Below are 10741 nucleotides of genomic sequence, written 5' to 3'. Positions count from 1 at the left end.
CTTGTTACGTTTTATCAGTGATGTTCCCGTCTTTCCCGCGCGCACATAGAATAGTTGTAAAATCTCAAAGTACAGAGAGAAGACAATAGTGATGCATACTCGAGGTCGACAAACTAAAAACTTAGATCAGTTTAGAGCCCGGAGCTAGACATGGCACTAGACAAGGAACTAGACAAGGAACTAGACAAGGGAGCATCACAACATTTCACATGGTGATAGAACATGATGTGACCTTTCGTCCGATAAGTTTTTTAACTGTCGTCGGTCAGTAGTATGCTGCGTGCTCGTGGAGTTAGGAACATGGCCAGGAAAAGTATAACGTTGACAGATAGGTGTAAACAACTTACTGTACGGGTTAGAAAATCCAAATAATTTCAATCATGAACAGCATCAAAGTCTGACAGAAACCAAGTGAATAGTTCGTGACTGTTCAAACGGCTTTAGTTGCGAGCAACATTTGATAACAACCCTAAATCTATAGGTATCAGTCAGTCGTCACTTGGTAGCATTGCAAATCCACCTCTTGAAGACTCTGTACGCGTTGCTTTGTTGCAAACAATGGTTAGTTATAAGGAGCAAACAACAAACACCTAAGTCCAAAGCATGAGGCAAGTACACTATCTTTTATAACGTTTTTTTTAATAGGGCGATCCAAGTATACCGCTCTGAATGCACGTCTTCCAGTATGCATCTCGTATGGCACCACTCTGTATGAATGTGTCCTTAAAGGCACACTCAGCTTCACGTAAACCATCCGTGTTTGGTCACATACACCGTCAGGCTTTTACACACAGTACAAACACCCTTTCTTTTAAACACTCACCGCTTCAGAACATCCCAGGTACCCTCCGTTTGTTTGTTTGCTTAATTAACGCCCAGCCGACCACGAAGGGCCATATCAGGGCGGTGCTGCTTTGACATTTAACGTGCGCCACACACAAGACAGAAGTCGCAGCACAGGCTTCATGTCTCACCCAGTCACATTATTCTGACACCGGACCAACCAGTCCTAGCACTAACCCCATAATGCCAGACGCCAGGCGGAGCAGCCACCAGATTGCCAATTTTAAAGTCTTAGGTATGACCCGGCCGGGGTTCGAACCCACGACCTCCCGATCACGGGGCGGACGCCTTACCACTAGGCCAACCGTGCCGGTGGTACCCTCCGTAAAGAGCGAACATTTTTCAAAGAATGTATTTCGTGCAGTCAGAACGGATTTACAATGAGACAAATTGGACGCCTCGTTTTAGCGCTAGAACTAACATTTAAAATCTAAATAATAAAGTGACAGCTTGTTACACAAACCTTAAATCATAAGATAATTTGTTTTCCATCAGGACAAGATCAGTGCAATTCGAAGTTTTGAAAGTTTTAAAAAAGGGATCCCGGAAGCAGAATACGCAAGGTCGTGTTTCCCAAGCAGACGAATTTTTTGCATAGCGCTTGCTTCTTTGAAGCCAACCGCCGCCGATAAGTTCGTGTGACTCGCAGTCGTTTGTTGCATTTTAGATTCCGAGGTACACAATAACGTGCTATTGCAGATACAGCGAGTCGCATTGAAATCGCAAACTGACGACTAAATTGTGAAAAAAGGAAAAGTGGATCACACGGGTTCACGATGGCTCAGGGTTAAAATAAACCACGAAATCTTATGTTTGGTTTACGCAAGCTAAATAGCCATTCAAACGAACTGTGTCATTTAATGCTGTTACTTGCTATTGCAAGCTTGTTCCATAAGGTTAGAACTGCTTTTTTGGTGAGAAGATTTAAATCGTTCAGTAAACCATTTGAGGCATACTGGGCCTTTAAGTATAGACAACTTTAAACAATGTACACGAAAATAACAGAAATTACACGGAGTGCAGTCAATAATGAAGATTTTTTTGTGATTAACCCATAACGACCATCTAGCTAGCATTGAAGCTTTTACTAAGACGCCAGAGTTCACATTTCGTGTGTGTGTGTGTGTGTGTGTGTGTGTGTGTGTGTGTGTGTGTGTATGTGTGTGTGTGTGTGTGTGTGTATGTTGGATTGGATTGGATTGGATTGGATTTACAGTCCAGTGAGGTTACCCTCATGGAAATTCGGGCTGCTTTCTCCCCGGGGAAAGCGAGCTGCCATACATACGGCGCTACCCATATTTTTTTTTTCCTGCATGCGTGTATTCATGTTTCCTGAGACGAAAGTTTTCGAATGTATGTGTGTATGTGTGTATGTGTGTCAGCGTGTGCTTGTGTGTTTGTGCGCATGCGCGCGCGTGCGTGCGTGCGCGCGCGCGTGCGTGCGTGCGTGTATGTGTGTGTTTGTGTTTGCGTGCGTGTGTGTGTGTGTACGTGCGTGCGTGTGTGTGTGTGTGTGTGTGCGTGCGTGTGTGTGTGTGCGCGCGTGTGTGTATGTGTGTGTGTGTGTGACTTACCAGAATAAACTAGAGTGGTGGTGTTCGGACAGCTTTTTCTCCCCCAGCGAATGAAACTTGAACCTGGAAATGTAATAGCACAGATCGTTAGCAACTAGGTTTGTTGGTTTTGAATGTTAACTCTCTAGGAACTAGGTGTTGGAACTCCTTTCTGTGTTTCTCACTGTGTCACGATGCTTCCCAAAGTTAAGTCCAGATGTACCAATGTTGTCACTGTTTATTTGACCTAAACTACCAATATCAAAACAAAATCGAATTCGCTGATATTTCGCTCATATTTTGCCTGTGATATGTTCATAGTCCACTATTGAATACAATGACATACGAATAATCATATAAACATGGGAACCCCCCGCGGGTTAGGGGGAGTCCCATATTGGTTGGGACGAGAAAGAATTTACCCGATGCTACCCAGCATGTCGTAAGAGGCGACTAACGGTTCTGTTTCTCCTTTTACCCTTGTTAAGTGTTTCTTGTATAGAATATAGTCAATGTTTGTAAAGATTTTAGTCAAGCAGTATGTAAGAAATGTTAAGTCCTTTGTACTGGAAACTTGCATTCTCCCAGTAAGGTCATATATTGTACTACGTTGCAAGCCCCTGGAGCAATTTTTTGATTAGTGCTTTTGTGAACAAGAAACAATTAACAAGTGGCTCTATCCCATCTCCCCCCTTTCCCCTATCCCATCTCCCCCCTTTTCCCGTCGCGATATAACCTTGAATGGTTGAAAACGACGTTAAACACCAAATAAAGAAAGAAAGAAAGATAAACATGGGTTGGGCAATTGGGTATCTGACCGGTTAATCACCAACACAGAACCAATTTTTAATGTTGTGTAAATTCCTGGTTTGCGATTGGTATAATGACGTGATCCATTTTGAATTACCGTAACGTATCTTTATTTTGATTTGGCTGACACAAGCGACATTTTAAGGGCTTGAATATGACATTATTCCCAAAGATGTGCAGTTATGATAAAATATGGGGGAAAAACTGAAACACCGTTACCTGGTTCCTTTTTGACGGCCGATGCTGAGAGTGAGAGTTTCTCTACTTTACTTTCTAACTTCGCCTGTGAGGCTTGAAGTTCTCCCTTAGAGGTCTGACATTCTGACTTGGTTGACTGAAGTTTTGACTTGGTTGACTGAAGTTCTGACTTGGTTGATTGAAGTTCTGACTTTGCGGTAAGCTGACTGATCTCCAGGGCGTGCAGTTTGTCTTTCAGGGATGATAGTTCTGCTGCTTGCTGGGCCACGACTGCCCCCAGACCGTCGTCACTCTTTCTGCACAGACACACACACAGTGGGAAGGTTGTTGGAATGTTGGTAAGGCAACGCAACACACACATAATTATGTTATTGTCTGCCGAAATGATTAACAGCAAACATCAGAGACTTTTATCAAAACCTGGCATCTTTAAAGGGGCAGTGCAGGGGTCATAGGGGTCACAGCATTGCTTAAGCAAGGAATTGTCTTTTTGTCGCAGATAACGATATACACAGTCAAAAGCTTTACACAACTTTCTCACAGATGCCGTCACATACCTTTAGTGTTGTTAGCTAAACGAAACTTTGAGCGGTTTTTCAGTTCGAATCTGCTGCCAAAATGTAATTGACATTTCCCATAAAAACGTTATGGGGCTCAACGCTGTGTGCGTTATGCCAAAATGGATCCACATACCATCTTTTACAATGTTCTTACGTAATAGCACATGCACATTGTCTTGACGTAACGTAGCCAAAATACATAGTAAAGGATTCTCCCTCTTGTCGAGAATAATATGATTTTGACGTAATTAGTTCACGAGCGGGACCTGATGTGAGCCTGATCGAGGGCCACGCTTTCCTGCCTAGTCAATTCTCAACATTAATTCGCAAAAGATTTGCAGTGTTTGACTCCTTGCATGAAAGTCAATGACACTTGGTAGTTTTTCAAAAGGATAGCTGCCTTAGGCATGACTGAAAGCCCTAGGGGCTCCATGCGCCTTGACGTGACAAAGTCAGTATCTTTAAGGATGTGTCACACTGTTGTTGTGTGATTTATTTGTGTTTTACCCTACTACAATTTGTTTGCTATCTTTCTATATTTGATGTCCGATAACATTTAAATCATTTGTATCCAACCAACCATTATAATCAACCCACCATCGTGATCAACCAACCACTGTTCTTACAACACATAAGTAAACAACACCTATACTTGCTTCGAGAAGATAGACGAGAACAAGCGGCATCACATTCTCGCAAATGACAGAAAGAGATTGGTTTATCTACTAACATTTATGACCATTTATTCTACTGTATTAAAACATTGTTTTCAGTATTTGACAACCTAGTGACAATGCTTATCCTAACTACGAAGAAAACATCAATAAGAAAATCAAGACATCACATACCTTGCTATCTGTTCTTGGAGCTTCACCACAAATGTCAGGATACATTCTCTCTCTTTTATACTATGTGTTATGCAAACCTAAAATGTTGGTTAATATTGACGCCACAAGGACGGTAGAAAAATTGCATCAGCTTTGTCCTCATGCGTATTCTGATCAGTGCTACCGAAATCTGGCTGTCACGTAAATCTGTCTTTAACTAACTCAAATTAATGTTACCGTCTTAGCCAAATCAAGAGCTCGAGGTGTCAATGCTACTTTGGCCAAAACCCAATGCAAGCGGACGGACGCGATTCTGGTGCCGGGAATGTGCTGTGGCCACATGGCTGCACGGCGCTTTGTGTTGGGCCGTGCTTCGAAGTGTGGCACACAAAGAAGGATGTTCTCCGTGCATAAACCGAGTTCTAAACAAGTCATTTATACAAAAACTGTAAATACTGTGACAGCAAGTGTTTCTTTTCTTCTATGGATAAAACCCAACGCAATGGGACTCGATTCTGGTGCCTGGAATGTGGTGTAGCGTTTTGCGTTGAGCTGTGCTTCCAAGTGTGGCACTGTAAATACTGTGACAGCAAGTGTTTCTTTTCTTCTACATGGATATATTCATCATAGTCATCACCCAGTCATCTCATTGTCTCATTCAGGTTAGTAAATTCTTTTTTGAGTATTCACTAACAACATTTTGTGCATATTTTCAAACATGTCTGTAGTATTTATGTGGTGCCTCTGGACTTTTTTTTATTTAAATTGTTGACATTTTCAATAGCATACCACACAAACACAACAAGCCTTTTGACAAATACAAAGTACATTTCTGAAACAATGAAAGATCTTTCTTTAATTGTGTGCAAAAAGTAAGTCTCCACATGTACTAGTTTTTTTACAATATTTTTTTCAAAATACAATATTTTTTTCAAAATACAATATTTTTTTCAAAATTTCCCAATTTTGGTTGTCAGCAGGCTATTTATTGACATTTTCAATAGCATACCACACAAACACAACAAGCCTTTTGACAAATACAATGTACATTTCTGAAACAATGAAAGATCTTTCTTTAATTGTGTGCAAAAAGTAAATCTCCACATGTACTAGTTTTTTTACAATATTTTTTTCAAAATACAATATTTTTTTCAAAATGTCCCAATTTTGGTTGTCAGCAGGCTATTTATATGCTTTGGCTCAGGCGTTCTGAGTGTATAGTCATGTCATAGGGTGGACGTGTTGAATGAGTTCCTATTGTACGTGCTCACGGCAATTACGGTCGATGGTCAAGACCCTCTCGATCGGTTCCTTCTTCACAAAGGAACATCGCTTCTTAAATACTCATTACCATTCCTTGACCGCTATCTTTCCAATTATTTACTGCCTCTATTGTAAATAAATTCTACTGATACTCTTGTGCAACTTTCCCTGCGTGCAACGGCAACTAACCCACAAACATAATAATCCCATTGCTAACTGTCGCTCTCGTATCCTACTAATGCTCTTATTCAACTTTCCCTCCGTATAACATTAATTAACCCACAAATGTACTAAATAACATCTGTCTCCTCTTCTATATTTTAGCAACTTTTCTCTTTATAATCTATCATTTATAAAATACTATTAAACATCTTTAAACATAAAATTAACTATGTAATAGATGCTACATGCAGCGGACCCTTCCACCTTCTTGTTATCCCCCTTTCAAGATTTTATTTGTTTAGATTAATGTTCATAACCTCCATACATTTCTCCCTATTGTAATACTCGCCCCTTTTTGACTCACTTGAGTAATCAGGAGAGTCGTACAAATGACGAGTGTTTTGCTGTCCGAAAAAAAACCCCAACTTTGAAGTTTCTCAAATATTTTTGAAGCTAGAGCTTTAAAACTGTGCACATTTCTAATACTCGATGAGTCCCAGGTATTCCAACTTTCCAACTTAAGTCCGATTGACTGTCTCAATTCTCAAGATGATAGCAGGGTCGAGTTCGAGTCAAACATGGAAAGTAATCGTTTTCTCGAATTTGTCTTTAAGCCAGAACTTTTAAAATTTACACGCTTCTGGGGTCTGATGACCTCCCGACTTCAACCAAGTTTGGCTGACCCTTTCTTCAGACGTTACACAAGCTAGAAATGTAAAACTCTGCACATCTCCATGATTTGATGACCTCCACAAAGGATTCAAGTCCGGTAAATGAGACAGGATCCGTTATTTACCTGTCGTAAATCAGGTAAAAAACAAACAGCACAGTGAACTGTTTTAGAGACTCACCCTGTTTGTGATGGAGCCGTCCTTTTCTCCCGCAGCGGCTCTTCCCTCAGTTGTTGCGCATCCCTCCGGACAGGGTTAGTTGCTGATTGCACGCTGATCACCCCAGCAACGGCCAGCAATAAACAGGACAACAGCAACACGCCCGCCATCTTGACTGCTGCTTGGTCTGGTCTCATTGGTCTTGGTGATGTTGTAGGATCAGGTGATGTTAGCTTTGCTTGGTGAAGTTAGTCGTGGCTCACATTTATAGAACGCTACCACCTAAGCCGATTATATACGAGGTGACATTTTTCGTTTTAGCCGCATTTTCTGCGCAGAAAGAACTCGGTGAGTATTATTAAAGTCACACATTTTATTAGAGCTTAACACGGATGTGCGTGATATCAGTGAGAGGCTTTATGCTTGCGTTTGATTTGCATGGAGATACATACGTATTGTTCCATTCTCTCATCGATTTGTTTACTCTGAACAAACAGGTTTTATTAAAAACGTTGCATCGGTTTGTTTACTTCGAGAAACAAGATCACGGGTTGCTAGCGATGTGCAGTAAGATATCACACAACTTCATCGTGATGCTCCTACAGCAATAGTTGATCAAATGACAACAATTTTGTGATGAATGACTTTGACACTCCGAGAATCTCACTCTTTCGACCCCCCTCTCTCCTCTCTACCTTACTGAGTTGCTGTTTTTACATTTAGTCAAGTTTTGACAAATAATTTAACATAGACGGGGGGAATCGAGACGAGGGTGGTGGTGTATGTGTGTATGTGTGTGTGTGTGTGTGTGTGTGTGTGTGTGTGTGTGTGTGTGTGTGTGTGTGTGTGTGTGTGTGTAGAGTGATTCAGAGAAAACTACTGGACCAATCTTCATGAAATTTCCCATGAGAGTTTGTGGATACAATATCCCCAGTGGTTTTTTTCATTTTTTCGATCAATGTCCTTGATGACGTCATATCCGGCTTTTTGTGAAAGTAGAGGCAGCACTGTCAAAGCCCTCATTTTTTAACCAAATTGGTTGAAAGTTTGGTTAAGTAATCTTCGACAAAGCCCGGACTATGGTATTCCATTTCAGTATGGAGGCTTAAAAACTAGTTAATTAGTTTGCTCATTAAAGTTGTCATTAAAATCAAATTTTCACTAACAGATTTAAAAAGGATTGCATCGTATTCCTCAATTTCTCCTGAATTCAAAAATATATACATATGTCTTGTTTACTCTAAAAATGTGCTCAGAATAACAGAAAATAGGTTAAGTAAGTACTGCGTTTCCACGCTACCCGGAGACGAGCGTGACCCGTCTCTGATTTGGGGTGTGGTTAGTCGAGACTATCTTAAATATAGTTTTGGCGATGACTGTTTATTGTGTTTTTCTGTTACTTTAATGCCGACAGCTTGACTAAAATAATGTTTTTATTTCGCTTCATGCGACTTGTTGCTACTTTTCAACGCGCTGACCGCGGGAAGACTTAGAGTTAGGTCATATCTGCAAGGACCAACTCATTTCACCAAAGACGGGCGTAATGGCTGGGTGGTAAGACGCCGGCCTCCAAAGCGGAAGGTCGTGGGTTCGAATCCCGGCCGCGCCTGGCAGGTTGTCTCAAACGAGAATGCGGATGTTAAGTTCGTGAATGCTATGAGAATTTGGGAAGGACTGATACGCTGAATCAGGGTTCAGCCTGGGAGAACAAGTCTATGAACCATTTAGCCCCAATTGCCGAATTGAGATGGGATAAAGGTTTCGAAGCGCCAAGTATTGTAATGAAATCCGAGAATACATCTAGAAACGTTTTTGTCAGAAGATACTTGAATGGTGCAATCTGGTGCCATCTGGTGCCATCCAAGACCAACATTTGCCACTGTATTATGTCTCCCAAATGTTTGTGTATGCACATGTTGTGTGCGTCAGTGTGTGTGTGTGTGTGTGTGTGTGTGTGTGTGTGTGTGTGTGTGTGTGTGTGTGTTCGTGTGCGTGTGTAGAAGAGAGAGAGAAAGAGAGTGCGAGAGAAAGAAAGAGAGAGAGAGAGAGTGCGAGAGAAAGAAAGAGAGAGAGAGAGAGAGAGAGAGAGAGAGAGAGACAAGACAAGACGACATGACAAGACAAGACAAGACAAGACATTTATTATCGACGGTAATAGATAAGCAAGAATATATGCTTTATTACATCCAGCACTCGCCCTAAGATAGGGTCAACAGGAACAGAAAACAATATAATCAAAAAACTACCACAGCAAACTAAACACATTATAACTGTATATGAGTCATTCTCCAAAACTGGTTAACAAAATTGGGAATATGGACCAAAAATAAACCTTGATTATTTTGAGTTTAATTAGTGATAACAAGGTTCTTTCTTAGCCGAATGACAGTTTGCAAGAAAAAAAAGAATCAAGAAATACTTTTTTTTGACATATTATAGGGATCTGAAGGGGGGGGGGGGGCGGGGGACTGTTTCATCATTGTGACACAATTTTGTTCCTTATGCAGTCATATTAGGCTAAGTAATTTAATGTTGTGCCAATTAGTACTTGATAAGCATCTATAAGGAGGGTTTTTAAATTCTTATTTGAATTTTTTTCAATATTTTATTTCAATTTTGTTTTTCTAATTTTAGTTCTTCCACTTTTTTTTAAATCTATTTTTTTTTTTTTACATGCTTACAAATACACATCGGCACGTACATAATCATGATGGTGAGAAATTGGCTATGTCCAAGCAATCGAGGTCTGTATCTTCGCCGGTAGCAAAGGGCGTTACGAACGTACCCTTCCAAAATGTCAACTACACCTTCTTTTTTCGTGAATGACGTCATTATTCACGACTAATTGTGAAAAAAACCGTCACTAATCTGTATGGCTAGGTGATTAACAAAGGGGCAAACGTGAAAATGTGTGCTTTTATTCAGTTGAATTGATGCTAGCTTATAATGAAAACGGCCGTTACGAACGCATCACGTTTGACACAAAACACTCTCTGAGACATCAAATTCGTCCAAAGTGTGTCCTCGGTTGAATGAATGCAGTTTCTGCATCTTCAAGCTGCATTTGTTGACTTGATCGCAAAAGAATTAGTGATTGTAAAGAATTTCATTTGGTTACAGAGGTCAGAAAAATCTAAGTGAGCGTGACAACATTCGATGCACACGTAACGCTGTTTTCAACTTCATTTATTTTTAATATATATATGAAGTCTTATATCGCGCGCGTATCTCCAGACTCGGACTCAAGGCGCAGGGATCTATTTATGCCGTGTGAGATGGAATTTTTTACACAATACATCACGCATTCACATCGACCAGCAGATCGCAGCCATTTCGGCGCATATCCTACTTTTCACGGCCTATTATTCCAAGTCACACGGGTATTTTGGTGGACTTTTTTTTTATTTTTTTTATCTATGCCTATACAATTTTGCCAGGAAAAACCCTTTTTGTCAATCGTGGGATCTTTAACGTGCACACCCCAATGTAGTGTACACGAAGGGACCTCGGTTTTTCGTCTCATCCGAAGGACTAGCACTTGAACCCACCACCTAGGTTAGGAAAGGGGGGAGAAAATTGCTAACGCCCTGACCCAGGGTCAAACTCGCAACCTCTCGCTTCCGAGCGCAAGTGCGTTACCACTCGGCCACCCAGTTTTGGGGTCTCAAATACAAAGGAAATAACAACAATTGCAC

At 40.9% G+C, this 10741-nt stretch overlaps 1 protein-coding gene across 5 annotated transcripts in view; it reads right to left on the bottom strand.

The window, feature by feature from the left end:
- The window catches only part of LOC138949029 (uncharacterized), an 80133-nt gene that overhangs the window by 32538 nt on the left and 36854 nt on the right, over positions 1 to 10741 (bottom strand). The window contains exons 1-4 of one of the 5 annotated variants that reach the window (XM_070320740.1): positions 7068 to 7342; positions 3566 to 3700; positions 3426 to 3514; positions 2418 to 2480 (exon numbers count right to left, since the gene is read on the bottom strand). The exons of 2 other annotated variants lie outside the window; for them this stretch is intronic. In XM_070320740.1, coding sequence (XP_070176841.1) covers positions 2418 to 2480; positions 3426 to 3514; positions 3566 to 3700; positions 7068 to 7243 — 463 coding nt within the window. In that variant the 5' untranslated portion in view covers positions 7244 to 7342. Of the gene's footprint in view, positions 1 to 2417; positions 2481 to 3425; positions 3701 to 7067; positions 7343 to 10741 lie in introns of those variants that run through there. 2 more of the 5 variants (XM_070320737.1, XM_070320738.1) reach the window with 2 other exon arrangements.

The sequence above is a fragment of the Littorina saxatilis genome, linkage group LG15 (assembly GCF_037325665.1).
Source record: "Littorina saxatilis isolate snail1 linkage group LG15, US_GU_Lsax_2.0, whole genome shotgun sequence".
Lineage (NCBI taxonomy): Eukaryota > Metazoa > Mollusca > Gastropoda > Littorinimorpha > Littorinidae > Littorina > Littorina saxatilis.
Note: the sequence above shows the minus strand (reverse complement) of the source record. Positions and strands in the feature narration are given on the sequence as shown.